The sequence below is a fragment of the Lutzomyia longipalpis genome, chromosome 3 (genome assembly GCF_024334085.1).
Source record: "Lutzomyia longipalpis isolate SR_M1_2022 chromosome 3, ASM2433408v1".
Classification (NCBI taxonomy): Eukaryota; Metazoa; Arthropoda; class Insecta; order Diptera; family Psychodidae; genus Lutzomyia; species Lutzomyia longipalpis.
The window spans coordinates 28,734,576-28,762,373 of record NC_074709.1 but is presented as its reverse complement, the minus strand read 5'-3'; the positions used below and the strand labels follow the sequence as shown (position 1 = coordinate 28,762,373).

At 35.1% G+C, this 27,798-nt stretch overlaps 5 protein-coding genes across 5 annotated transcripts; 4 read left to right on the top strand and 1 right to left on the bottom strand.

Moving 5' to 3' along the window:
• Nucleotides 1-2,287: 2,287 nt before the first annotated feature.
• On the top strand, nt 2,288-3,022 carry LOC129792348 (carbonic anhydrase 6-like). The gene has a single exon (XM_055831260.1). The coding sequence runs from the start codon at nt 2,288-2,290 to the stop codon at nt 3,020-3,022; it is 735 nt and encodes a 244-aa protein (XP_055687235.1).
• Nucleotides 3,023-3,964: 942 nt separating this feature from the next.
• Nucleotides 3,965-5,624, top strand: LOC129793653 (charged multivesicular body protein 7). The gene is made up of 3 exons (XM_055833822.1): nt 3,965-4,587; nt 4,646-5,069; nt 5,137-5,624. The coding sequence occupies exons 1-3, from the start codon at nt 4,141-4,143 to the stop codon at nt 5,553-5,555; spliced, it is 1,290 nt and encodes a 429-aa protein (XP_055689797.1). The 5' UTR covers nt 3,965-4,140; the 3' UTR covers nt 5,556-5,624.
• Nucleotides 5,625-5,666: 42 nt separating this feature from the next.
• On the bottom strand, nt 5,667-9,275 carry LOC129793673 (endocuticle structural glycoprotein SgAbd-2-like). The gene is made up of 5 exons (XM_055833850.1): nt 8,985-9,275; nt 7,023-7,153; nt 6,897-6,935; nt 6,744-6,780; nt 5,667-6,061 (listed from the first exon to the last, which is right to left on the bottom strand). The coding sequence occupies exons 1-5, from the start codon at nt 8,991-8,993 to the stop codon at nt 5,909-5,911; spliced, it is 369 nt and encodes a 122-aa protein (XP_055689825.1). The 5' UTR covers nt 8,994-9,275; the 3' UTR covers nt 5,667-5,908.
• Nucleotides 9,276-18,185: 8,910 nt separating this feature from the next.
• On the top strand, nt 18,186-20,931 carry LOC129793669 (endocuticle structural glycoprotein SgAbd-2-like). Its single transcript, XM_055833844.1, has 4 exons — nt 18,186-18,318; nt 18,403-18,543; nt 19,867-20,315; nt 20,633-20,931. The coding sequence occupies exons 1-3, from the start codon at nt 18,307-18,309 to the stop codon at nt 20,251-20,253; spliced, it is 540 nt and encodes a 179-aa protein (XP_055689819.1). The 5' UTR covers nt 18,186-18,306; the 3' UTR covers nt 20,254-20,315; nt 20,633-20,931.
• A 3,179-nt stretch (nt 20,932-24,110) lies between these two features.
• Nucleotides 24,111-25,740, top strand: LOC129793651 (uncharacterized). The gene is made up of 3 exons (XM_055833820.1): nt 24,111-24,215; nt 24,274-24,519; nt 24,588-25,740. Exons 1-3 carry the CDS (start codon nt 24,182-24,184, stop codon nt 25,670-25,672), a joined length of 1,365 nt encoding a protein of 454 aa, XP_055689795.1. The 5' UTR covers nt 24,111-24,181; the 3' UTR covers nt 25,673-25,740.
• The last annotated feature ends 2,058 nt before the right edge of the window (nt 25,741-27,798 follow it).

Genomic DNA, 27,798 nt, shown 5'->3' with positions numbered 1-27,798 from the left:
CTGCGAATACCCGTTTTGCTGGTCCGTTCTTTTCCTCCACTTTTCAATTTCTTTCTCTTACTTTGGGCCTTATGTACTTTCGAACGTTACTTCTCAATCGTCATTTTCCCATAACAAGTAAAGTCTGGCTCGGTGCAAAGATTTTCTACTCATTTTTTGTTTTACTTTCTTTCACAATTGTATAAATTTCTTGACATAATTTTTTTTCCAATAATAATGTTACACGAAGCGCAAAAAAATTATGAAAACATACATGAAAAAATTATGTGTGTATGCGGTGTTTATGTTGCCCTTAAGGTGAGTTTTTGTGTTCTTAAAAGGAGACAACAATATTACCACCACAAAAAGCTTCAAAGAAAGCTTTCGAATAGAAGGTGTTATAGGTAGCAAAAAGCTTCGTCTCCTCCCACATAAAATTCTTAAGAATTCAATGATTTTTCCAGAAACTTTTCAAAGCAAAAAAAAAAATAACAAACATAAAGAATCAAAAATTTCCATCTTAGCGTCAAGCATTAAAATCTATTGAAGCACATCGTTCATATATAGAAATATCCGCCAGCACAAATCGATATTCATTGCTATATACATATATTCGATATGTATGCTCGATACATAAAATCAAACTTTTACTTTTTTCTCTCCGGTTAAGTATTCCTCCAAGCAGATCTGTTGTGAAAATGAGCAAAAAAAATGATTTTTTTCTCACTCTGTGTAAATAATGTTTCTGCAATTTCGTGGATATTTTTGTATATTGTCGCAGTTCATGCTTTCATTTCAAAAAGTTCCAAAAGAAATGGACTTTTTTTTTCTCTTAATGTAAATCCATCAAATTGATTAATTTTGGTGATTTCTTCATCATAAAAACTTTCAACGTGTTTTAAGTAATTTTCTTTCAAATGAATGAGTCATATTGGATGGTTCTTTGGGGGCATATAAAGGATGATTTTGCCATAAATGAGGAAGTTTATAAAGTACAGAAATCATGTTAAGAACATCATTTTCATGGCTAAAGAAAGTTTCAATGAACTTTCAACGACCAATACTTAGATCAGCAACAAGTTCTTCCTTTTCTATATTTCTCTGGATTCCAGAGAGATAGTAAATAGTGGCTATAGAGGTGAGTCTTATAGGTTAATTAATGTGTCTATTAATTGAATTCTATTTTATTTAAAGAAGAAAATTATGAAATAGTATATTACATAAAATAATAGATTTGCATTTGAGTTTTTACTCTCTTACTTTTATTTATTTAACATATTTCATGCTAAATTTTTAAAGAAAATGGCAGAGAATCCAAAGAAAAGATTGTTAATGTGATGACCAATTTACGTTAACTGAATTCTCGAGAAGTGGCAGATTCTACTAATTTATTATTTCTACAAGGGTTAATAAACGCTCTATTTGCAAAAATCCTAATTTTCATTAAAAAAAATTTGATTATTTAACGTTTAACCCAATTCTGATTGTTGAATTACGACGATACCAACATTTTGAAAAAACATTTCAGTTAAAATTTCCCCAGAATAAAAAAACTTTTCACGCATGTTCTTAAAAGATAATTTGAAGATGTCCAAAATGACTACGAAACAAATCAATTCAGACAAAGCAAAATAAACTCTGTCTTACAAAAATGCAGAAAAAGTCAATTTCATGATCAATTCTTCATTTAACAAAAATAATGACTCAAAAATAAATTTCTTTTGACATAAAAATTATAAACGCTTCCATTGAGCTCTTTTATGCTACACCACATATTTCTTTTTCATGGGAAAACCTCTTAAATCTATCGAATTGTGTGCAAAATATTAAATCTTATATAGCAGCAACATACCTACATTGTACATAATAAATGGACATTGGAAGTTGTTTTTTGGCTATTACATGTAGTACACATAATAGTGCAAAAATGTATATATAGTGCAGAGGAGAGGTGGAAGAAAGTTCTAAATGTTCGTATAAAAAGAAATGTTAAATGTGAATTTAAACTATTTATCCGTAATATCTCGGAGAAAAATGTCGATTTACTTCTTTTCCTCAATTATTTTCACCCAAGTGATTGTGACCATTCAACTGGCGAATAATAATTCATCTGTGCCTCAGCGAATTCAGAGGCAAGCACAACAGGATGGGGTTGTAAGTGAGATACATATTATGTGAGATTTTGCAATTATTTTTAAAATTTTCTTTCTTTAAAATATTAATTTTAAAATTAAGTTAATTTAAGAAAAAATATTTCTTTTAGGAATTTTCTTACACAAACGCCCATAGGTGGAGTGAAAGATTCCCAATGTGCCGTGGATTAGCTCAGAGTCCGATAAATTTAACACCCTTCAGTTGCCAGAGGTTGGGCCCAACACAGGGGCTGACCTTTATCAATGCCCACACCCCACCGAGGGCTGTTGATCTCATTAACGGTGATCACACAGTGAGATATTTATTTCATTGGAATGCCAATCGAACAGCAAGGATAACCGGAGGACCTCTGGGCACGGCTCAGTACATTCCGCATGAGGTACATTTTCACTGGACCGATGGACTCCTCGATGGGACGGAGCATGCAGTCTATGGCATAAGATTCACAATGGAGATGCACGTGGTGTGCTACAATGCAAAATACAGAAACTTAGCGCAGGCAATGAATTTTGTTGATGGCGTCCTTGTTCTTGGGCAACTCTTTCAAAAATTCCTCTTTGGCGAATCCTCCTACCACTACCTCCAACTCCTACCCTACATCCGGCGCCGCGGAGCTGTCCTAACAATTTCACAATCAATGCATTTCTTTACGCTTGATCAATTTATAAATGTAAATAGATTTAATAGATATATTGTATCATACACCGGAAGTCTCACAACGCCACCGTGCAGAGAGGGTATCCTGTGGGTAATCAACGTGATCCCAAGGAAAATATCCTTCACAACAATGAGACTTTTCAATCGCATCCAAGGAATGGGTGGCTTCATCAACAACAACGTACGTCCACTTCAACGCAACAATGGACGTACCTGTTATTCAAATTTGTAACAAAAAATAAAAGAGATCGTTTTATATCTCTTTCGAGATTACTAAATAAATGTTTAGGTATTATATAATTTAGTTTAGTTTTCATTTTCATTTAACATTTTATCAACAATCTCTAAAAGCAAGAAAAAACGGCCAAATGTCGTCTTCAAAGCAATAAATATTAGCTTGATAAAACGAGGTCGCTTTTCGCACCAAATTTGCCAATTTTGGCATAATATCGATGAATTAAATTAAATAGTGATGCTATTTCTTTGTAAAAGAAGACATTTTTACTGAAAAATGTCCCGAGAGCATTTCGTAGAACATCTGTGTTTTATGCAGGCGTGAAAGGGTTAAAAAACGAATTAAAAAAAAAATCAATTTATTCGCATTTTTGACTATTTTGAAATTGGCGCCCTAAATGTAGTTCCAAAAGCAACTACAGTAGAAGTCCACATCAACGAACAATCGGATGTACTACTCTCGCGCATTATTTTTAATACGCGAGAGTAGTACATCCGATTGTTCGTTGATGTGGACTTCTACTGTACTGGTACTTTTCGGCAGAAAAAATGAGATGGATGCATTTCATTGCTAACCGTCTCCCTTACACTTTCAGTTTTTTCCTAATTTTCTTGCGTTTTCCGCCGAATTTCCCAGCGAATTTGGGTTTTCCGGGAAAAAAAGTGCGTATAAAATCCCCAACCGTCAAAATTTTCAAATTTGTAACCCAACCGTCAAAATTTCCGCGGGCTCCCAATTCCGTACGGAGAAGCTCTCCGGGGGTTTCGGAGCACCCGTAAGTGCCCCAGAAGCCCCAGAAATGTGTTTTATGCCCAAAAATTTGGGTGAAAAACAAGAAAATCGCATTTTTGGAAAAGCAAAAATAAAGTTCGTTAAAGTACGAGTAGTAGTCATTAGGACGCCCTAATGATCAGAGAGCAAGCACTTTTGGAGCACCCTGTGTTGTCATTTTTGACAAAAGAAAAACAAAAACACGCGAAATTTTCCTAAAAAGGTTTTTTCTTTATTTATTTTCTACCAAAAAGACGAGGAAATAAAATCTTCTCTTTAGTCCAGGAAGTTTAGTGATGATCTAGCCCAAGAATTGAGAAGAGAGTTCCAGAAAATAGTGAATAATGGCTAAGAAAAGTGAATTTCCCGCGGACTTGTTGCCTAGCTGTTGGAGTGATGACACCCGGATGGGCGTGTTGTTTGCCCCATTCCGGGAGAGATCAGTGAATCCTGAGAATTTCGATGGGAAGATGAAGTTCTGGAAGGAGATGATCAGCAAGTACTGCCATTGGAGAGGCACAGCAAAGGTCACAATAATGGACGTTGAGGAATCTCTAACGAGGAATGGAAAGAAATCTTATTGCCTTGACAAAGTTTTTGAAGATATGCAGAAAGAAAGAAGCCTGAGAGTTGAGCAGGATTTCATGGAGCCTCCTCAACATACCTGGCTGGGATGGACGACAAATCTATTAGTCAAGACGCCAGTGAAGAAGGGCCTTTCAGCTGCCAAAAATGCTCTCTTCCCTACAAATTACAAGGAAGTTGCCTTTGTTGTGCTGGAAGTTGTTGAGGTAGGATTGATCTGACCAGGAAAAGATCCCATTTTTTTTATTTTTTGTTGTTTTCCAGAATCACGCATCAATGTTGCAGAACCTGATGGAAGGAAGAATTCTCTCACAGAAAGATGTTGTGAAGGAAGCTGAAGAAAAGTTCAAACTCACCCCTGAGGGCATTTCTCTGGCCATTCATGCTTTGCACTGCCAGCAAAAGGTTGCAATTCGTCGTAGCAGCGTGGAAAGTGTGGAAAATCCCTCTCAGGGCATTCTATTGAAATTTGTCTACAAAGATGAGAAGAAAATCCTTGAAATTTCCGATTTGGAATACTCCATTTACGAACTTGAATCCCGGGAAAAGGAACTAACTGCAATTATGGATGAACTGGAGAAGGACGTAAAGGAGGAAGATGAGAAAGCGCGGGAAAATGCGAGGAAAGGAAATAGAAGCCTGGCAAAGCTCTATCTTCGAAAGAGGAAAATTTTAACGAATAAATTAGGTAAAAAATCATTTTCTCATGAAAATGGTGAAAATGTTAAAGAAAATTCATTTTATTCCACTTCTAGACAAGCACACAAACACCCTCGTCAACATCCAGGAGCTCCTGTCGAAGATTCACGATGTTTCGCATAATCAGAAGATTATGCAAACCTACAAACTCGGTGGGAAGGCCTTTAGGGATGCTCTAGAAAAGTCCGGGGTTACATTGGAGATGGTTCAGGAGACAGTTGATGAAATCAGGGACGCCATTGAGCTCAGTGATGACATTGAGAGAGTCCTCGGTGAGGATCTCTCCGGAGATTCATCAGACAATACGCTGCTTGAGGAGGAGCTCGATCTCCTTCTCAAAGAAGACAAAAATGAGGAAGTTCCTGCTGCTTCAGGGGGTGCCTATGACGACCTCTTCTTGCGTCTGGAAGCTCTGAAAATCCCAGATGATACCCCATCGTACTACAGTCGGAAACAAACGGAAACGAGTCAATAATCGAGGAGAAATTAATTACCAAATTGTGCCCCAAATAAAGGTAAAATAAATTTATTTTTCATCAAAAAATATTTCTTTTAATTCCCTTTGAAAAGAAAGAAAAACAAGGACTTTTTGTCTTTTAAAAGTTGCCTTTATTGTGGCATTTGCATTTTGTGTTTGAACTTCTTGCGTGTTGTGTGTGGAAGGTAAAAAAAAATATCATTTACGCGACATCTTTCTTTTAGCGTTTGATGAGTTTTTCTTTTAATTAATTTTTGTTTTGCATAAAAATCACAAATTAATGGTAACTCTTCGTTGGAAGATGAGTAAAGGGTTGTAAATAGTGGGTGAAGAAGCTCACAAAGGTGTGCTTAGAAGCCACCAAATCGTGGGTTATTCCGTAGAGGAGGTGGTGGCACAGGTAGATGAGCCCCCTCTGCCCTAAAACCATTCTCATCTGCAATGTATTTCACGGTGTAGACTACGCCATCGGGGCCGGTGTATGAGTAGGAGCCCTGCATCACCTGCAGAAGAAATTTTAAATTTAAAAATTGCCCGTTTGAAAGTTTTGACAGTTTTTTATCTCCTGTCAAAATTGTGCTGTCAAAGAAATGTCAAAAGATACTTCAAATAGGAAAAATTCTTCCGATAAAAAAATTCTTTGCTGACCAGAATAGAATAGTTCTCTTGCCCAAAGAAATTGTCCATTTGAAAGTTTTGACAGTTCTTTATCTCTTGTCAAAATAGTGCTGCCAAGGAGATGTCAAATAATGCTTCGATAATTTCTTTTCAATTGACCCCGTAGAAATAAAAAAAAATCTTTTAAACTGCTTTGTTGAAGTCCATAAAGTACAATTTAATTTAAAGTACATTTCAATTTTAATGAATGCCATTGACAGTTGTGCTAACTTATGTCACATTTTTGCTGTCATATAACTGTCAAAAAATAATTCAATTTTTTTTTCTACAACTGACTGATTTATGAGAATTATGATTAATCTTATTTCTATTTTCATTTAGTGTTCTTTTATGAATAAATGAGAAAATTCCTTTGATAAAAAATTCTTTACTGGTGAAATGAAAAAGTTCTCTTTCCCAAAGAAATAATTTACCGTTTAAAAGATTTTTTCTAAGAAATTATAATTCTTCGAGGAATAAATACCTTCAATTGATTTTAAATTAATGAAAAATTTTCTTTTGACTTACCTGAGCCTCAATTTGCGTGCCAGGATTTTTGAGATACCTTCCAGGAGATCAGGTCAGAAAAAGAGAGAGAAAGAAAAGAGAATTTATTATGCATTTGTAGGTAAAAGTCAAGTGCAAATTCGTCTTAGAAAAATCATTGAGAGCAAGACGTACCCTTGCTGATCGGCTCGGATGCCATTGCTGGTTTCATAACTGCAGAAAGACAAATTATTGTTTTGTTAGGAAAATCTATCTACACACAAAACCCGTCCCATTGACTTCCAATTTAATGGCATATACCTGTAGACGTACGAACCATCGGGATTTGGTTCATAGATGTGCTTCAAGATGACGGCGCTTGCATCTCGATTCGGCACGATTCCGCGGATTTGGGCAGATGCGATCGAGGCGATGGCCAATAATACGATTATCTAACATTTTGCGGTGGATGTGGGAAAGAAGAGTGCATTTAGTGATTATTAAAATTGATTTTCTTCTTTGCTGTGTGTTGTGTGTGCCTGGTGCACAAATCACACCCACAAAATTGCATTCTGGCATCAAATATTTCTGCTTTGAGGGATTTTTTCTTGAATGTGTGGAAAATTATTGGGTGTGGGCTCTTCTCCTCTGTTTGGCATTCCTTACATTCCAAAGTATGTAGGTATCTCAGAAGGGCCAGAGAAAATAGGAGTTATGGGTTTTATTTAGGGGTGTTAAATGAGGGTGGAAAAGCATTGTATTTGAGGATATTTTGCAAAGAAACTTGTCACGTTTTTATTCGTTGAATTTTCCGAATTTTTCTGGATTCATTTTTGGATTTAATCTTTAAAGGTATTTTAAACCAGGAAAGCGTTTAAGGATTAAATCCAAACCCTTCTGCACTGCATTACTTGCAAATTGATCAATATTTTCCTTAAAATTAAGACAGAAAAATTAAAAAAAAAAAGATTTTAATAAACAGTTATGCAAATTTAAGAAATAAATTTAAAAAATCATTAAATTTAGGGATAGTTTAGCACACAAATAAAAAATAAAAAATACATGATTTAAGATAGTTTTTTGTAAGAGTCTTTTAAACAAAATCTCTATCAGTTTGTCACATTTTTTTTCTTTTCGAATTGACCTTTGATGTGAAGAAAAAATTTTTAATCTTATTTTTAAGATATTGAATAAACTAAGCGAATGATGTGGCTTAAAAGGTTTGAAACTTTAAAAATCTCTACTTCAAAACTGAGAATTTTGAAATTTTAAGTGTTTTTAAGACTTTAAGGAGTTTTAAGCCTTTAAGGACCGTGAGAAACTTTAGATAATTCAATAATTGATTTTTTTCTGGTTCAAGAACTCTTTTTAAAATTTTCTCGTAGTCCCTATGTTTTTTTTTTACTTTTACAAAATTTTCCAAGAAAATAATTCTTTTGCTTAGAACTTTGCTTTCTGTATCCTTAAGGAAGGTTACCAATGACTCCATTGGACATAAATTTAAATTAATTATAAATTCTTTTTATTTTGAATTCCTGACTCTTAATTTTTTAGCCGAAGAAGAATTTTTTTTAGATATCTTTTAAATTTTTAAAAAGTCAATTAAAATTTTTTATTACTATTAAGTCTGAAACTACCTATATCAAATAGATAATACAAGGCATATAAATTGAAGAAAACTCTCAAGAAAAATTCAAAAATGATCCTTATTTAAATCCTTTCTAGTTTCATTCATTCCAATAAAAAAAAATAATTTCCTTCTTTATTAAAAAAAACAAATTTTTGAAGAATTTTTAATAAATCAGAATTACTAATTAAATAAAATCAGAACCCTCCTAATGATCTCGTACTAAATTATCCAATTTTTTCTTCACTTCAACACTTAAAAACATTCATTTAAACGAAGCAAAATGAAAAGCTCAAAAGCTTCTTGAAGAGATTCGTTCTTCAATAGAACCGCCCGTGAGAGCAATGGGGCAGAAGGGCAAAGAAAAATTTTTTTAGAGAGATTTGTGAGTGGATCACACGATGAATGGTCATTCACACCAATTTATTGGCGTGTTGGAATGAAATCCGAACAATGGATGGTATATTTTTTGGAAGAATGCCTTCAGCTTCCTTGGCGCGTCTCTTTTGTTTCGACATTTTTTCCACACGCAAAATTTGTGCCACTTCTGAAGGCTTCCCTCCGTCATGCATGGCTACAAATCCCGCACAAGATGCCGAAATTTCTGGGCCACCCCATCGCACAAAGCTCAATCTCTCTTATGGAGAAGTACTTACAATTCTCATGGTTAATCCCTCAAAGCACACAAATCACTTAAAAAAATAAAACTTATGGGAGGGAATATTGTGGGGGTGGAATTCACTGAATTATTTTTTCCAACACTTCTTTTATTAGGCGAAAATCACAAAAAAAGTAATCTCCTCCGCAAGTCCAGGAGTTTTTTTTTGTTGTATCACAAAAATTGGGGTTTTCCTTTGAACAGGTGAATTGTGTGGGTGGGTCGTCTTCCCGATGTGGAAGAAGTGCGAAAAGGCGACTGAATACTGCACAAAGTCCATCTGGTGCAGCACCTTTTATACCGCGTGATTCCTCCTCTTTTGCACACAATCCACTGCCCATCTCCGCGATCGTTGGATGTGCATCTTTTGTTGTGGTGGAAAAATAAAATAGTTGTATTCCAAAATGTAGGCTAGATCATCTGGGGCTGGCACAGAGGATTAATTTGTGATTCTCCACCTCTCTTTCTCACACATCCACCCATTTTCTTGTGATCCACAAAATAACCTCCGGGGTTATTTTATGCAAAATAATTCGCAAAAGGGTGGTGTTTGAATAAAATGAAATAACTTAAAATGCGATCTTCAATTGAAAGATCGTTAAAAACTTCAGAAGATCACAATTTTGGTTGAAATTTATTTTTTTTAAATTCAGGAGATCGCATTTTTAGTCAAGATTTATCGCATTTTTAATTCAAGATCATTTGAAATGTGATATTTGTCCCAGGAGATTATATTTTTATTCTAAATCTTTTTTTTATAAAAGATCAATCGATTTTTTGACTTACAAGATCATTTATTATTCGCATTGAGATCGTTAATTGCAAAATTCTAGAAGATCTAATTTTTATTCTAAGATCTTTTTTTCAAAATAAAATTTTCAGAAAGTCTTATTTTTATAAGATACTTTGAATTTTTTGTTTGAGATCATTTTGAACTATGATATTCAATAGAAAAATCAATAAAAAAAAATTCAGAAGAAAGTTTTTTTTTTAATTCCATGATCATTTAGAACTGTGATCCTGAAATGTCAGGACAATGAAAAAAATCTGAAGATCGAATATTTAGTAAAGAACGATCGAATTTTATGACTTGAGATCATTCATAGTACGATCATCTGCTAATGTGATCCTCAATCGTTAAGTCAATGAAAAAAAATCCACAAGATCGCATTTTTCCGCCAAAATCAAATAATTTCCCCAACATATCCAAATTTTCCCGGGACAATTTAACGATCAATCTGTGATCGATAATTTTCCCCATCCACATTAGAAATATTAGGTTTGTAGAGAGACTCTCCCATTTCATGCAAGATTGTGATCATCAATTTGTTTTAAGAGAAGCCGTGAAGATCACATAGAAGATCTACGACCATATTGCATTCCCTGAAGATCACGCCATCCGCAATCTCTGCCATTTTAAAGGTGTCAGAATGATCATAAATGCCGCGTCACACGGTTGTCCGAGAAAAATCTCCTTTTGTGCAAAATGGAGACAGGGATGATGGTTTAATTGGAAAATAGTCTAACAGAGAGCAGGTGAAACAGGAAATTTAAATGCAAATAAGCTGGGGGAATTTGCATGTACTTTGATAGAATGATCGTTCATCAAATTTGCCCAAGAGATGATACTTTGTGTTGAGCGCGGGAGGGGTATTACCGCAGCAATGATAATATGATTATGTACATTACATACTTTACAATATTGCAATTTCCACATTTTGCTACAAATGCAGTACAATTTCGCGGAATACAAAGTTTGAGGCGCGAGAAATAATTGAGAGATGAAGAAAAAAATAACGACTGAAAAACGTGAATTGGTGCTGTATCTATTAAATAATATGTTATTTATATTTATTTTCTATTTATACAAGTTTTACGGAAAGTTCGTTCTCTTGTTTTGGAATGTTTAAATCAGTTTAAGGCAAATGCTTTTTTAGTGAATTCGTAAATTCGTTAATTTGTCCGTTATACGGATAGATGATATTTTTGTCGTTAATTAATTTTGCGTTAATTTGTTAAATGACTGTTTACTTGTACGTTAATTTCGTTAGTTTGCAAATCTCTGAATTCAATTGTCGTTTGTTGAAGCAGTTTTTCGTTAATTTATTTAACGTTAAACGATTTTTGATCGTTTTACATCTCATTTAACGACTAAAATCTTGTCGTTATTTTAATTGTCAACGAAAAAATATTCAGATATATCGTTAAACGATAGCTTCGACCGCTTAAACGTTAAAACGTTTAACGATTAAAAAATTAGTAATTTGAACGTGAATTCGTTTAACGATACGTTAAAATATCCTTCAATCAAATTAAGGAGGGAATATTCAGAGAGTTTGTTCAACGATAGCTTTAACGGCTCCAACGTTTGTATGTTTAACGACTTGGTCGTCATATCGTGAGATAAATTTGAAATAAAAATATAATTAACGAACGAACCTTGGGGGAAACTCAATGTGTATTGGGAAATTAAAACTGTAACCTTTTGATCGTATGCCTCGATATAATTTGAATATGCAATTTTGCACACGTTGGGATTCACGCAGCAAATTAATGTTGTTCATCTCTTTTCTCAAGCACATTTTAGCATTTTGCCATATAATAAATGGGAATTTTTTTTCGACAGCTCCCCGGCGGAACAATTAAAATTTATTTATGAGGCACAGCTTCTTCATTGCAAGCACATTCTTATGATGAACACACAATATTCTATGTAATGTGTTGTTGTTTCAGCAACTTGCCAATAAATTCTGCTGCTGCTGCTGCAAAAATACTTAACCCCTTTCGACCGTGGGTTCGAACATATCAAATGTACATCATTTCTTCTTTCTGCCCAAGCCCACGGGGCGGTGTGGGGTAATTGACGTTGTGTAATTGGCAAATTGCAGTGAACTACTGATCAATCAGCAAATTGCATGCAATGGACCTTTGGGCTAATATTCAATTTAATCCACCGCGCCGCCACTATGGTGGCAAAGAAGTTAAGAAGCTTCATGCACTGCCTTCCTTTTGCCGCGATGTGGCACATTTTTCCTCAGCGCGACGCTCTTTTTCATCCACTTTTCCTTCACAGCTACAATAAAATTGTAATATTTTGATTGAGATATCGAAAAAACAATCAATCAATTTGTCTATTTTGTGAGAAATTTGTGGCATTTCGTGTTTTGAGACGGAAAAAGAAGATTGACGGGAAAATCTTCATTTGTGGTGAAGAAAAAAATTCGTCTAGCAGTGAGATTTGAACCGGCGACAGTGTGTTAAACAGTCGAGATTTTTAACCGATTAACCCAAAGAGAATTCCAGTTCAATTAAAATAGTTTCAGGTGATTTAGTCGGCAATTCAAACATGTTTGCATAGAAGATGAAATTTATATAAATTGCCCATGATTTTTTAGCGTCATTTCCCCGCAAAGAAAATCCTCATACAGACGAGAAAAACTCGTTCCTCGTGCGAAATAATACGCAGGAATGGAGTTAAGATGGTAACTGGTCTGAATCTCCTAAGCTCTCTGTACATAATAATCACTTTATCATATGCGCTATAATCGCTAAATTGAGCTTTTAATTAAAATACCGAGAGAGTGAGGGAGAAGATGAAGCCACCCACATGATGGGTTTCAATAAATTAGAATAAAATATTTTAAAGACATTTGTGCGGACATCTTGGCACATTTTTCATCCACCTGGAAATTCTTACGCAATTTCCAAGCAATTCTCATTGAGAAATTCGATCGTAATCCCGGTTTCTTTGGGATTTTTTCACTTTGGTGGAGTTGAGCGCACGAGGAATTCTCCGTGGGATGATGTGCTACAAAAAAATGAGAATCTAAGCTAAAAGCCCACAAAGCTCTCACACATGATGTGATGGCAAAATTGTACAATGAGCCGTGAACTTTGTTTTAAAATTGCCCATCGTGATTCCAGTTGAACTTTGATGGCACACACCCAATAATTTATTAAATTTGAATCAAATCTCTTTGACGCTCAAACTCACAAAATGATTTTCTGTGAGTTGTTTTGATGTTCACAGCTAAATAAAAAATATTTTGAGAAGAGCTTTCAGAAAGCTTTTACGTAAAAAAAATAAAATGTTCCGAAAAAAAAGCTTTTATGATTTAAAAATTTGTTAAAAATAATTCAAACTTCCACAGTTTTCGCTGGTTTAATTTTTTAGAAAATTAATTTTACATTTACCAGGCGTCCCCACTGGCAATCTCATGTTAATTTATCAAGGAAATTGAGCTAATCATTGATTACCGGGCGTCTCCACTGCAAAGTGAAACATATTTATTAACTAAATTTAATTGTTTCTTAACAACCAGGCGCCTCCACTGCAACCACATGCTTATTTTTAATCAAAAATCACTTCAAATAAAATACCAAACAATGTCTAACCCATCTTGCATGTTGGTTCTATATATGTGTGTGATAAATGCATCGAGAAATTCCACGTGAAATTGATATTGCATAAAAGACCACACATAAATAGCTGTGAGAGAAGGACCGCAGGGGGGTCAGTGGTGGGGGCTCCAAATGTGGGTGTCTTCCCAGCAAAAGTGTGAACACTCATATATATAATATACGTATGTTTTTTTTGTCTCTCAAACCTCTCAAATGTGGTATTTTATCTCACCCGATAATCGTGTCTCGTGATCAATGGAGTTTATTTGTCGCACATTAATCATTTTCACGTGCAAAAATTTGGTGTGAGTGAAAAGAGCGAATGGGTGAAAGACACCAATCGATTGATCTGCAAAAATCTCATTCGATAGACTAACAAATTTCTTGTGATGAGAACGACATTTCTGTCTTTCGCAACTTTTTCAGAGCGCTCGGCGAAATTCTTCGTTGCATTTGTGTGCTTTGAGAGCTTTAAAGAGTTTCAACCTTGCCTGGTCAGATGAGCAATCTTTTCGGGTTAATAAAACATTAGCTTGAGGAGCTGGAGGAGTGCATTTGGGCACGACGAGGGGAGATTTGAAATGTGAAAAGGGCGTGATTCGATCTTCCGTGTATTTAGCAATAAATCTCTCGTGATTTTCAATTTATAAGATAAAACGCTGCGACTCCCGGATCATTGGGTGACGGTATGAATAAATTGCGCCAATAATAATTAAAGATTAACAATCACATGCGATGAATTCTTTAATTAAATTCTCAAATCAGGATCTCTCACAAAGACTTCTTCCTTCTCCATGTAGCCTTTCACGGAGATTTTCTTCTTTTGAATTTTTTTCCCAAGCTTTTTAATATAATTTCGGGAAAGAGAGAGAGAGAGAAAAAAATGAGAAAAAGTAATTCGTGAGTAATTTAGATTCTTCATATAGAGAAATGTAGCTCATTTTGTGGCTATATAAGTACAAGAGAAAATGATGTAACAATCATAAGGTACAAGAAGAAGTTGTATAATGCCCATCATGCAATACAAGGATCGATAACTGTCACGTAAATTGAGATCAATGTATAAAAATTCTTTTTCTTTGAAGACTTGACGGAGGGCGTGGGACAAAATTTGCTATATAATTTTCAATTTAATTTAATTTTATGCAAATTAATGCAGATGAACATAAAGGCATATTTATGAGCTTTTATTTGCCTGAATTGTTCTTCTAAAAGTTCTAATGCTCTTTGTGTGTGCTGAATTGCGTTGTGATGATGATTTATGGATCTAATTAAGGAAAATCTCAATTTAAAATTGTTAATTAACACATCTCGACCCACTGGACGCCTTAGAGGCTTCTTTCACAGACGTTTTGTATATTTATACGCAAATAAACTGTCTTACAAAATTTATTTGACATTTACCCATTAAGTAATATTTAATAACTTTTATTATTTTACAAGTGTATGTAGTTAACATATATTTTAATACCTGCTGGTAATAAATTGTCTTCCATGTTCATTTGACGCTTGGCGTTACTCGGCTGACAAAAATAATAATTTTTATGATAATTTTTAAATTTATTTTATGAATTAAAAATCATATTCTGAGTTTTTTTCAAAAGAATTAAAATTAAAGACTAATTCAAAATCTCAAAAACTTCCTCTGGTAACGTAAATCACATGTTAGCCGGGTAATTTTTTACATCAGCACTGTATTTTATTACACGTCGCGTCAAAAATTGTCTCTGCGTATTTTAACAGCTCTTTAAATGTTAAAGATTTTCCAAGCTTCGTTCAGTCACATTCTTTAAAGTTAAAATTCCCATTTTAAATACTCAAATGTAGCTCCTCCCTCTAAATTGAGCACAGTGGCAGTTACAACATTAAAAAAAATCTTTTTAACATTTTATCCATCATCAATCAATCTCTGTGCTCTTCCTCTTCCATTGGTGCATCAAAATTGCATATTTCACCTGCATTCTACACCAGCATAATGTTGCGTAATCTAACATGGGCAAAATGTAAACCACAAGATGATGCGTGAAGTTTATATTCTTGCACAGTACCATAGAGGAGAAGAATAATTAAATTCTTGGCGAGGGCACTCCTTGATGGATGACTCTTTGCGATCATCTTACGCGCATCTAATTGCAATGAATGGTTGTGTTAGAGTTTGATTACCATTTAATTTGTCTTGGTGTCAAAATTACAAATGAGGATTTATCGTCTCAATTTGCAATTTCCCACACAAATCTTTCCATTGAATGATGTGCTGTGGAACAATTAATTTAACACTCCTCAATGTCTTGTTAACCGGCAACTTACTGAATCAACAGTGAGCTCTTGCCGTGTGAATGGGGGATTCCTCCAAATGCTAATAATTTGCAATTGTGATTTATAAAGTACATTCCCTCTCTCTCTTCAAATATGGTTTGAGTTGCATTAGATGTGCGAAGAATTAATGTCCATTATTTTGAGGAAGAATTGAATGCTAACAAAGGGTGGTTGAAAAGTTTACAGCTTACAGTTGAATCGTTGAAAGCTCTTGAGCTTTCTAATTGTTAAAAGTTCTGAAAACGTATTAAATCGTTGAAATCGTATAAATTCGGCTGAGAGAGCTGAAAATTTACATATATTAATTTGCTGAAAGTGTTAAAAACGTTTTAATTAACTGAAAGCGCTGAAAAAAGGTGAATTGGCTAAAGGCGCTGAAATCTATCTTAAATGTTTTTTATTAAATCGTTTTAATCATTTAAATTGATTTAATAGCTGAACCCATTTTAACTGCTAAAATTATAAAAATTATTAAAATATCGCTGAAATTAAATATTTTTTTGAACTTGTGTAATCCGTGTAACTATTAAAAATTGCTGAAAACGTTTGAATTGCTGAAATGATTAAACTGATGATTTATTTTGTTGAAAAAAATTAACGTTTTTTTTTAATTTTGTATGAATATCTTTAAAAGAAAAATAAGATTATTTTACCGCAAAAAGAGCCAGAGACTTTTGAACCACTCTGCGCATATCTCATCACGTCTATCTTCTGATCTCTCCTTCTTATGAGTTTTGCGATTTGAGCAGCATCGCGCGAGACATCGCTGCTATCAATCAAATCGCACTCACATTTCAAGGCGTTAATGAAGATAGAAATTGACGATATTTATTGGTCATCAAAAGCTATTATCAATGGCAGCCCAGACACGATGCTATTATGCATTAATAAATTTTATTGGGGGGAAGCAGTGTGTTGGAAAATTTCTGGAAAACAATATAATTAGAGTTGTGTAGGGAAAATTGCCGCGGGAGTTTGCTGATGAATGGTGCGGAAAGGCTTTTGCGGAAAATATGTGCAATGCTGTCAATGCTTGCCAATGCTGCAGTGGGTCAAGCATCCTCCATTACTTACTGACTTTCCACGTATACGATACCTTCACGTCATTACGTGTGGCTAAATCAGATACAATTTACGTGCTAAGGGTGCAAAAAATTCCGCAAAGATTAATTTTTCATCCATTTAAAAAGGGAGAAAATTTCCACAAAAAGAAATTTCTCAACAATTCCAATTGAGAAAAAAATTTAGCACGAAGGAGGTTAGTCAAGGAAAAAAGAATTGCGGTAGGGCGCTAAAAAAAGCGCCTCATCAGGAATGCAGCGTACCGCAGAGACGACGGAGATTGAGTGGTGCGATAGTGCAAAAGAAATCAAAATATGATCGCGCGTAGAGTCTGAAAAATTCCTCAGTGTCATGAGAATGCAAAATGGGGAGCGTCTTCGGGAATTGGAATGGAGGTGAATGCCATTAATAATAGCATTTCGTAGAAATATTGTAACATTTTACAAAACAATTAATTCAACACTTTTCTAAGGTCACACAGCTTTCCATGGCACACACGAGGATCTCCCAAAGCATCATGCAACTGTCTCCGCACGAGACAATATCATCGCACTCTATAGGTCGATTCTTTGGGCGATCCGCAGAGTTGTTTAAATATTTATTTTAATCATTTTCATAGAATTGATTTTTATGATTTTTTAAGATTTTTTTTTATGAAATACAGATAAGATGGAAGATTTATAAGAACATAGCAAGAAAAAATAGAATGTTAAAAGAATAGTTAGAATTTTTCAGTTAGAATATTTTATAATTCAAGAAATTTTAGAACTATTTGTTTTAATTAAGGAGATATTGAAATTTTCAATTTTTCTTAGAAAAACAAAGCTTAGCTTTTAGCCACTGAAATTAAAGGAAATTTATTTATAAGAATAACATCATAAATTTACAAGAACAACAACATAAAACACCGCACTAATAAATCCAGATATTAAAAAAAAACTTTTTATGACCGTCAATAAATTAACACTTCTTGCAAAACATTGATGCAGATCAATTAAAAGTTTATTGAATTTTAATCGCTCTGTTTACAAATTAAACCAAATTGATTTATTATCCACCAAAGCATTGAAAGGCTAAAAAAAAAGCTGCAAGAATCGAGGAAATACTCTTCAAGAATTTTAAATTAAATAAAATTTTTTTTCAATCATTTATCTACAAATCCTCGAGGACGATAATTCGAATCAACTCTGTTCGTTATTTTCGGCGGGATGATGGGGATTTTGGCGTGAGGAAAAAAAAGTTGCGAAAAAATCATCTGTTTCACTCTTCAGCAGCATAGAACCCATCCCATTCGTCTCCTCCACCAACTCGCCTTGTAATTCACACACTCAATACCTTACCTGCACCTCCTGCATTGTGATTAGTGAAGCGATCGCAGGTGAACCCAACTATAAATATGCCTGGCAGAGAAATGACGATTGATAGTTGCATATTGGCATCTGCAGTGAAGATCAAAAGTTCTTACCAAACGCACACCGCGTGGATTACACACAGAATTTTTGGATTATTTAAAAAAGCTCAAATAGAAGACCTGCAAAGAAATGAATTTCTTGGTAAAGGAAGCAAAGCTTAAAGCTCAAACAAGGATTAAAGTGTTTCGTTCGAATCTTATTTTTGGTTTCTTTCTTGTGCACTAGTGTGCGATCTCGGCAGTGATCTTGGTCAGTGCGGTGGGTGCAGCGCCACAGCAGCAAGGATACAATTACAACAGGAATCAATACAATCAACTCTCAGTGCAGCCACTCCAGGGGAATCCAGGACAACAGCAGTACAATCAGGTGAGCTGAAGAATTTTTTTTAGGATCAAATAGTTCCTTAGTTTTTAGTAAATTTTTGAGTTTAGAACTTTGGTTGTTTTAGGTGAACATTCCTAAAAAAAATAGAGAAGAAAATCCAAGAAAAAATATCTCAGTTCATGTGCATAGAATCTTTTTATTAAATAAACTTTAAAAAAAAACATAAATTAAGAACTTTTTCAATTAAGTAATTCCTCTTAGGAAAAATAATTTAAAATTGAGAAGACTTTGCACAGAAAATCGGGCCTTATAAAGTTAGACAAGGGTTTGGGGAATAAGAAAGCCAGCCAAGGCGGAAAATATTAATCTTCAAGATTATTTAAGAAACAATGATGAAATTCACTAGTCAGGCAGACTTAAGATTTCTTAAGAAAGACCTAAGTTTTCTTAAGATTTTTTTGTATTTTGTTCATAAGAATGTGTAAGTTTTCATAGGATTTCTTAACATTCCTTGAGAAAAAACTTAAGATTTCCTTAAAAAAATTAAGATTCTTAAGTTTTTAAGCGAAACTGAATATTCCTTATGTGCATTTAGCTCGATTCAGCTTGATTGAAGAAATCTTAAGTTTCGCTTAAGAAAATTTGAAAATCTAAAATTTTTCTTTAGTTTATATTTAGTTTTTTCTCATGAAAACTTAAAAAAATCGTATGAAAACTAAAGACATTCTTAAGAGAACTTAAGTCTGACTGACTATAGTGATTTTCATTTAATAATTATTTTAATTACTTTCCTGGAAAATCTTGGAAAATTTGTTGAATTTGAATATTTTTAATGGTGAAAAGAAGAAAAATATGGTTTTCCAGAACAAATAACTTCTGCCTATAGCGATGATCAGACAAAAGAAAAAATATTATTTCACTCTGGAAAACAAGAATAGAACTTATTTTAAGTGTTTAAGTATTGGAAAATAATTTATTTTAAATGCCTAATTAAAATTAAAATTTCCTGAGCGTTTCCCAGAAAAATAGTAAAGAAAATTGCTTGCTTATAAACTTTTTTCGTATATTGTGCATAACATTCTTTTCTTTTTAAATCTATAAAATAAAAGATAGAGTCCTTCAATGTTTTAAGATTCTCTCCTCCCCATTGCGATGCTCTTAACTTTATAATTTCATTTGGAAAATTTATTTTCCCTCCCATTTATATATACTCTCTGCGGAATGATTGACAGGTGATAGAGTATTTTGTAAGGCATAAATTGTTTAGAGAAGAGTTTAAAATTGTTTTGTTTATTGCTGCAATGCTATATATTGTATGCTGTGCCGATCATTATTTGTGAATGTCGGTCATTTTGCGTCTTTTAGGGCTTCTCGCAGTCACGCAATAGCGTGCCGATCACATCGTACACCAATGAGGTGAATCACGATGGCTCCTTCACGTACTCCTACACCACGGGAGACGGTCAAGGGGCCCAGGCGCAGGGCTACCTCAAGAATGCCGGCAATAAGGATCTCGAGGCACAAGTTGTGCAGGGTTCCTACTCCTACACAGCCCCCGATGGAACGCCCATCTCCGTGAAGTGGTTTGCCGATGAGAATGGCTTCCGGGCGGAGGGTCTGCACCTGCCGACACCACCCCCAATCCCCGAGGCGATAGCCAAGTCGCTGCAGTTCATCGCCCGAGCGCAAAATTTGCCACAGAGTGGCTACAATCAGTACCAGAACGATCAAGGTTTCAATAAATACGGCTGATGAGGCAACTTCTCCCAGCAACAAAAAAAAATTGGGACACCATCCACTTCTTCGACACCACGGTGAGTATTTTTTCTGCGCCTCCCATGCCCCCCTTTTTCTGGGATTCCTCCGCGAGACATTCAATCTGCATTATGCAAATCGATAGCGATCATGTGAATGAATACAATAGCGACTTTATGGTTTCCTCTTTGGTGCACGCGGGGTCGCTATTTTGAAGGGAGCTCGCTCGCATTGATGGGTCTATTAAAAAGGCATTGCTTTTTGCTCCGAGACGGCTTTTCGTAACACACGAGAAGGTCATACTATTGTTTAATACAAAAATTTCTTTTTATCTCTTTTCCTTTTCTTATGCTGCATCATGGCCCAATCTCCGCAGGATTCTTCTATGTAAATACGACGCCTTCATTGCGATTTCCTCATTCATCCCAATACCAGGTGAATATGCTGTGTACGTACAATCAAACCACCAGCAAAGATTCCTCCCAAAAATAAATTCCAACATGTTGTGTAATAAATTTTCCACTCAATCTGATTATATTTAAAACATATTTTCCCTCCCATGTAGATCAAGTTTTATAATAATATCAAAAAGAATTTTATTATATTATTGTTTAAAAAGAAATGTGAATGCTGTAAATGTCGAGATAATAAAACTACAAAGGACTTTTCATTGAATCAATTGAGAAAAATTCCATTTTATTCAAAGAAAGATCGCAGGTGATCGCGCAAATTCAGAATGATCGCGCATTTCGCCGCAAGGTATGCAAAAAGGAAATGATCGCAGAAGCATAAAGTTAAAAAAAAAAGAAGAAAAATGCGGAGAGTTAATCAATTCACGTCCAATTGAATGGAGCATCTCTCTTTGCACCAGCCGTGCAGAAGAAATTAATAAATAACACGTTTTATTTCACAAAAGCAGTAGCACGACTGTGGATCGCCTTTCAATGTGCGGCAGCATAAATCCCAACTGAATGGACCGTGGAATGGACTAAAGCTCAATTTAATTGACATAGAGACGCATTAATTTGTCCACAATGAAGCCAATTTCTTCTCCTGAACCACCATTAAATGAATAAAATTGGTAATGAGGAGTGTGCACGAAATTATGATCAAGTATTGCGCAATGTTGGGGGAGAGAGCATAAAAGTGAGAATGAGAGATTTGTGATACCTTTTTTATTGAATCCAAATTTCTTCACTCACATCCCCGTTTGACACGAAGGGTCAAGATTGCAACACCTTTGCTCGTGCTTTTGTTCAAATACACCCAACTTCGCGTTTTCTTTCATGCAAAGTGCTCTGCAAGAAGATTCTGCGAGATTGCGTGAGTTGATTAATTTTTGTGGTGGGAGGATGGGTAAGAAGAGACTCCAATTGTGGATGGTTGAATGTGGTTTGAACAAGAGAAGAAAGCTCCAAGCTACTGGCAGATGATCTTCTACTGTGAATGGTGCCATATATAGTGGAAGTTTTCTTTGTCTTGGACTTCTTTTGTAAGCTGATGGAATTTTTGGTTTGATTTTGAGATCTTTTTCAGATACTTTTCACTGAAGTAATTTTTGAACTTTTGAGTGTTTAAATAACATTTAAAAGCTCTGAAAGCTCAGGTAGTTTTTTCAGTGGTCAAAATAAAATGATTTTCAAGCTAAATCATATTAAAAAAATCATTTAAAATTAAAACAAACAAAAAAAATGAATTTTAATTTAAACTTTGCACGATGTCACGAATTTTGAATTTATTTGGTGTCAAAGTGTAATAACTGACTTGTAGATTATTTTTTCTCATTTTCTAAATCCAGCTGACCCCCATGTCGTCAATATTACTCCATATATTTTATTGCTTATTTTGTGATCTGATTGTGAATAAGACCGACACGACCTTTAAGCTCTCAGAATGATCCATCAAACGAGCTTGGTGATGTTTGCACATTGCTCTTGAAAGGTCTCACAGCCATTCACATTGTTGGAATTACTCTGAAAATTCTTTTCTCTCATCGAGCGGAAAATAAAATAGAAAAATCCACCATTTATGGTGTCTTCACGTCTCTTCTGTGTGTTACGAAATTATTAATTTTCATTAATTAAATTAATTGGTTTTAACGGATTTTCTTAAAGGCAAAAATTAAGGAAGAAAATGTCTTTGAGACGTGAATGAGTCATGCGAGCTTTCTTTTTCTTTTCATGTTCTTCTCTTTAGAAGAACTTTGATTTGTAATAAATGAGCTCGATTTCCCAATTGCGCACCTTAAACTTACAAAGAAGGCACCCAAAGGCAGCAAATTACAAAGTATAGCGCGAATTGCATCACACAGTCCTCGTTTTGATTTTCTTGGGACATATAATGTGGAATATTATATATTAACATGAATTTATGTAACAAAATGGACATAGAATAAAGGAAATTGATTATTTATTCCTCTCGAAAATGCAGCAAATGATGCAAAATGATTGATAAAATTGTCGTCATTTTACCTCCAAATGGGGAACTTCTTCCACACCGCAGAGAGACATATCTTTTGCACCTGACTAGCACCTCTTAGATGCGCAAACACTCCAAATTCCCATCGCGAATGGCACAGCAAGTGGCATCATGATGTGCACTTTGCCATTTTTCCACTCTATTTAGCATCCAAAGGCAAAAGAAGCTTTTTTTCAAGGCAAAGCTCCCCGTATTTGTCGCCATGTGCGTCGCGCGAGCGAATGGATTCTCTGGTTGATCAACTTGCAAAATCTAGATCATCTCTTACCATCGTTACATCGTCTCCACATATTTAAGCTTTTAATAACCCCACACTGATTACAATCGCATCAGCAAAATGGATTTCTGATGCACTTCGAGGCAATAAATTTATTATTCTGCTTTTTTTCTTCGTTGTTGTTGCTGCACGTTGTGTGACACCAATCAATTCTCAACATCCCCGCCTCGTCGCCAAGTTTATCTCTTCTTTCTGCTGCTGCCCCAAAGCGCATGTTGGTGCGAAGATTTCATATTGATTCATATCGATGGATTTAGCAAGGAAAGAGAATCACACATAACATGACAAATTGATTCTCTTTCCTCCTTTGAGAATTATGTTGAAATTATCTCACTCATATTTCACGAGCAGATATGTGGGTCACGAACAAGGTGTGCCAGACACACGTGGGTTTGTTTATGCTCCCCAAAAAATTGGGGGAATTAATTTTTAATTGGATTGATGATTAAATGCATTGCTTAATATTTGAAAATCGTGTTTCAGTCACGATTGGCTGCAAGGTAAAAGATTTGCTAGATTTACAAGATTTCTTTCAATCTAGAATCAAGAAGAAGCATCTTAAACTTGCGAAGAATTTATTTATTCTTTAAAAAGAATTTTCAGGAAAAGCATCAGAGATTTTAAAGCTTAGGAAGAGTTCTCAGGAAACTAAGAAAAATAGTTATAGAAGCTCTGCTATGAGCTTTAGAACTTAGGTAATTTTAGAACCTTCAGAAATCTTATTCTTAGTCAACGTCAGAACTTCAGAAATTGTGTATCATCCTTGAATATTCAGAGATGAATTTGCAAAAATTTTAATAAAAAAAACTAAAAATCAAAACTTTATTATGTCTGCAACATCTTGGCTGCAATGTGAACTATCTTCGGTTGGTTCATGATGGAATGTAACACTGAGAATCGCGGGAAAAGTGACAACATGCGCGATAATAGCTGCGTTGCTTTTTGTATGGAAATAAATAAATATATATTGGATTTCATTTATTCTTTGTCATTGGCTGAAATTATACAATATTCACCTTTGGCACCTTATCGATCAGTTTTCTCCCAACAATGAATTCCATTTGATTAGATAAATAAAATGTCTCACTGATATCCTGCTGAAAACAGACAAATCATTTGCTGGAGATTCTCATTTGCATTGTGGGAGCATAAAGCAAAGGAACCAGAGCAATGGCGATCAGAGATTTTATACCTGAGGCGTTTGGTAAGCTACTTCCCTTTGGAACTTTTTCCTTGAAGTATTTTCAATGATTTTTTTGCAGTCATTTTGCACTTCTTCCACTGCGGAGTATGGCAATCTCTGACGATTTACCTGCCTTCGCAGCTTTTTGGGATTAATCAATTTATGCCACAGATCCTGGGAATAATTGCTTCTCTGGGTGTCTCCATCATTTTCTTCAGCTTCAAGATTCATTCAAAGAAAATTCGTTTTGTTCACTTCGCTCTGCTGGGAATTGGGAATATTTTCTTCGTCATTAACGGCTGTTACTTTGCCCTTGATCATTTGGGTGAGTTAAGAAGGATTCTGAGTATTAGAATTCAGGAAGTCTTCATGATGAATTTTCTTGACTTCCAGAAAGCATAAAAGGCCTGTACTTTGGTGGAGTTGGTCATGGTATCACCTACATCACAGGACTCTCCTACATGCACTTCCGCTTGGCAACAAATGAATTCAGGATATTCAAGCTTGGACTCTGTCATGTTGTCTACCTCATTGGGATCGTGTCAACAGTGCACGGGATTGAGCTAATGTCTGCAGATCTTGAGAAAATCTTCACGCAAGTTCATCCAATGATTACCTGTCCTGCTTCAATTAACTTCTTCACCCTCCTCATCAATGAAGTTCTCCACGCTGGGGGACTCTTTGACTACAAAATGTGTCGAGATGAGGAAGTTAATGCTGCCAATGAGAAGGGAACGCTTCTCACGGCTGCTCTTGAATTTTCTCCTGTTCCCAAAGCAGAAGGGAGGAATTTCACACAGACCACTCTTCAGCAGGAAGCTGCGTTGCAACAACCAAACATAAAGCGTCAAGTCTTCCTCACGATGCTCATGATCTTTGCCAAATTGAAGAACTACATGGCTTCGCATTTAATCTTCATTAACTTCTTCGTCTTCTTCTCTGAAGACTTCTTCCAGGTACGCTCCTACTTTGTCATGCACTACCTCATCCTATCAGGAGCCATTGCGGGGATCTTCATCACTCTCAAGGGGAACATGAGGAGTATTTACGTTGTTTCAGCAATCTGTGTCTGCATTTGCGTTCTTGTCGTCATGATCTTCAAGCTAACATCTGTCTTCCTTGTTGGACTCTACTCCCTGCCAATTATCCTACTCTACTTCCACCTTGGGGTGTCCTACTTCATCCCCGACTGCTCAATTATGGAAGTTTCGAGCTTAAAGTGTACTGAACTGAGTTTAGCTGGAGGGTATGTGGCTGAAGGAATTTCCCACATGATTACAATTGCCACGATAAAGTGCTCAGAGTTCAATCAACATGAAAGCTTCTGGCACAGCAGTGTTATCTTTGTTGCCATTCTCAGTGCTGTGTGCGCAATGATGTTCAAGTGGCTGCCTAAAACGTGGTGCCTATCGATACTTGATGTGCAACATTTAGTGCTTTTTAATGAAAATCGCTGGAAACCTCAGTTGCAAAATTAAATCCAAATATATTGTGCAATCAATTTATTTTTTAATGACTTTCAATAAAGTTCTTAATAAGCAACAAATCTTTGAGTCTTTTAGAACAAAAAATTCTCCCTTAGGGAAACGTTAAAAGACGTTTAAAAAATCAATTTTTAAATGATAATTAAATGCGACTCTTTGTGGATTTTTTTTTAGCTTTTCAATGTAAATTCAAGCATAAAAGTTGAGCTTTCTAAAATATAGGTCAAGTTTTCTTATGTACCTCATGCCGTGGATGTGCGATGGTGCTGCACATATTTGCAGCACTTTGGTGTGGCTTTGATGTCATCTCTTGCAGTGCAGCCGTCATGACTCCAAATCCGTGAGATGATAAACTGCGATTCCCACGAGGTACCTCCATACACACAAGAGCAATCGCGCATCATCAACGTGAAAGAGGAGGCTAAAACTCCGGCGGCTCATCCATTAATTGGGCTGCAATGGAGCTGTAACGATCACTCTATGAATCGCCTTTTTTCTGCCTTTTTTCAGGCCCCTTTTTATGGCTAAACTTATATTTGTCTTAATTCCGCGGGGGTGATTATGTAATGGGAACCCATCAGTCTCTGCAAAATTATCAATTACACCAAAGTGCCTGCGCTACATTCCCTTTCTCTCCCACCTCGTGCCATGAGATAGAGATGAGGCGCAATGAAGAAAAAAAATATTTTTTCTTCATTTTTTTCTTTTAGTGACTTCTTCACGCCAATTAAGCGCACGCGGAGTTGCAACTTTGTCGCACGACGATCCCTTGAACTCGATTCATTGCACTGCATGTGTCTCGATATGGTATCCCATCGATAAAGCCAAGATCACGCGCTACGAAAGCTGCCCCAATGATGCACCCTATGCGCTTCCAAAGAGCAACTGACCCCAAAAGCCGGGGGAATGCTAATTGGAGAAGACTGTTGCGGAGGTAATTAATTGATGGTTTGCTCAGCTTCTAAAATGGTGGCGGGTATTTCATCATCGCGGATCATCTCACGGGTAATTGCTGGACATGATCGGCAAGTGGACACAGTGAAGAGGTTATTATCTCATCTCACACGCATCACTACTCCTTTTCCCGCACTGGGTCACTTTGCAAAGAAGATGTTCGCAGCACTCAAGCTGCGCGGGGAGTCTTCGACACTTTAAACTTTTACCCATCTCACGTCACGCGAAGAAGAAGAAAAAAAGCTCTTAAGAAATTAATAATTGAATTAAGTTAGCGTGAAGATGAATAAGATTTTCCTTTTATTTGAATGTTTTTCTAATTGAATTTATTTGAAAATGTTTTAATGAAAAAAAAATCTTTGAATGATTCCTTTTTTTTTCAAATAATCTCGAATAATTCTAAAACAGTTTCTATTAACTTTTCTCTTCTCTTTATTAATTCTATTTGACTTTTAGAATTTATAATTTTGAAAGAAGGACTTGAGAACAAAACGAAAAATAATTTAGAACTATCAGAGAAAGAAAAGAATTTTAAAGAAATTTAGAATAATTCTAGAGTCATATTAAAAAAATAATATTTTTCTTTAAAAACATTTAAAATCAATTTAATTTTTAGCATAAATCTTCTCTAAGAAGATTACTAAAAATTTACATATTTTTCTCAATTAATTCTTTCTTCAAAGTAATTAATTCGATTTCATGTCAAAGAAATATCAATTAAAACAAATTAAATTGCAATTAATTTTCCATTAAAAATGTAAATAATAAAAAATGAGACACTATGTTGATAAATTAAAATTATGGGGGACCCTGTAAGTCATTTAGTTATTAATTAATTTCCAATTTTTACAATTTCGCTGATGTACGAGGATTTATTGATTTTACTAACTCGATCCGTATAATGTGCATAACGTCCTTTATCTTGATTATTTTCTTCAATACAAAGGGGTTTTCTCAATCTCCTTTGAACTACAAGAAAAATATTTCTTAAGAATTTTTCTTGATCTTTAAAATTCCTCTGAAAGCTTCTTTTTGCATTTTCAGACATTTTCCAATGAGCTTTGCGGATACATGCGATGCGACTCCACTCTCTTCACCTGGAATTCCAAGCAAATTGAGAGTGAATTAATGGAAGTTTTTTGCATAAAGCGATTGCACGTGATGTA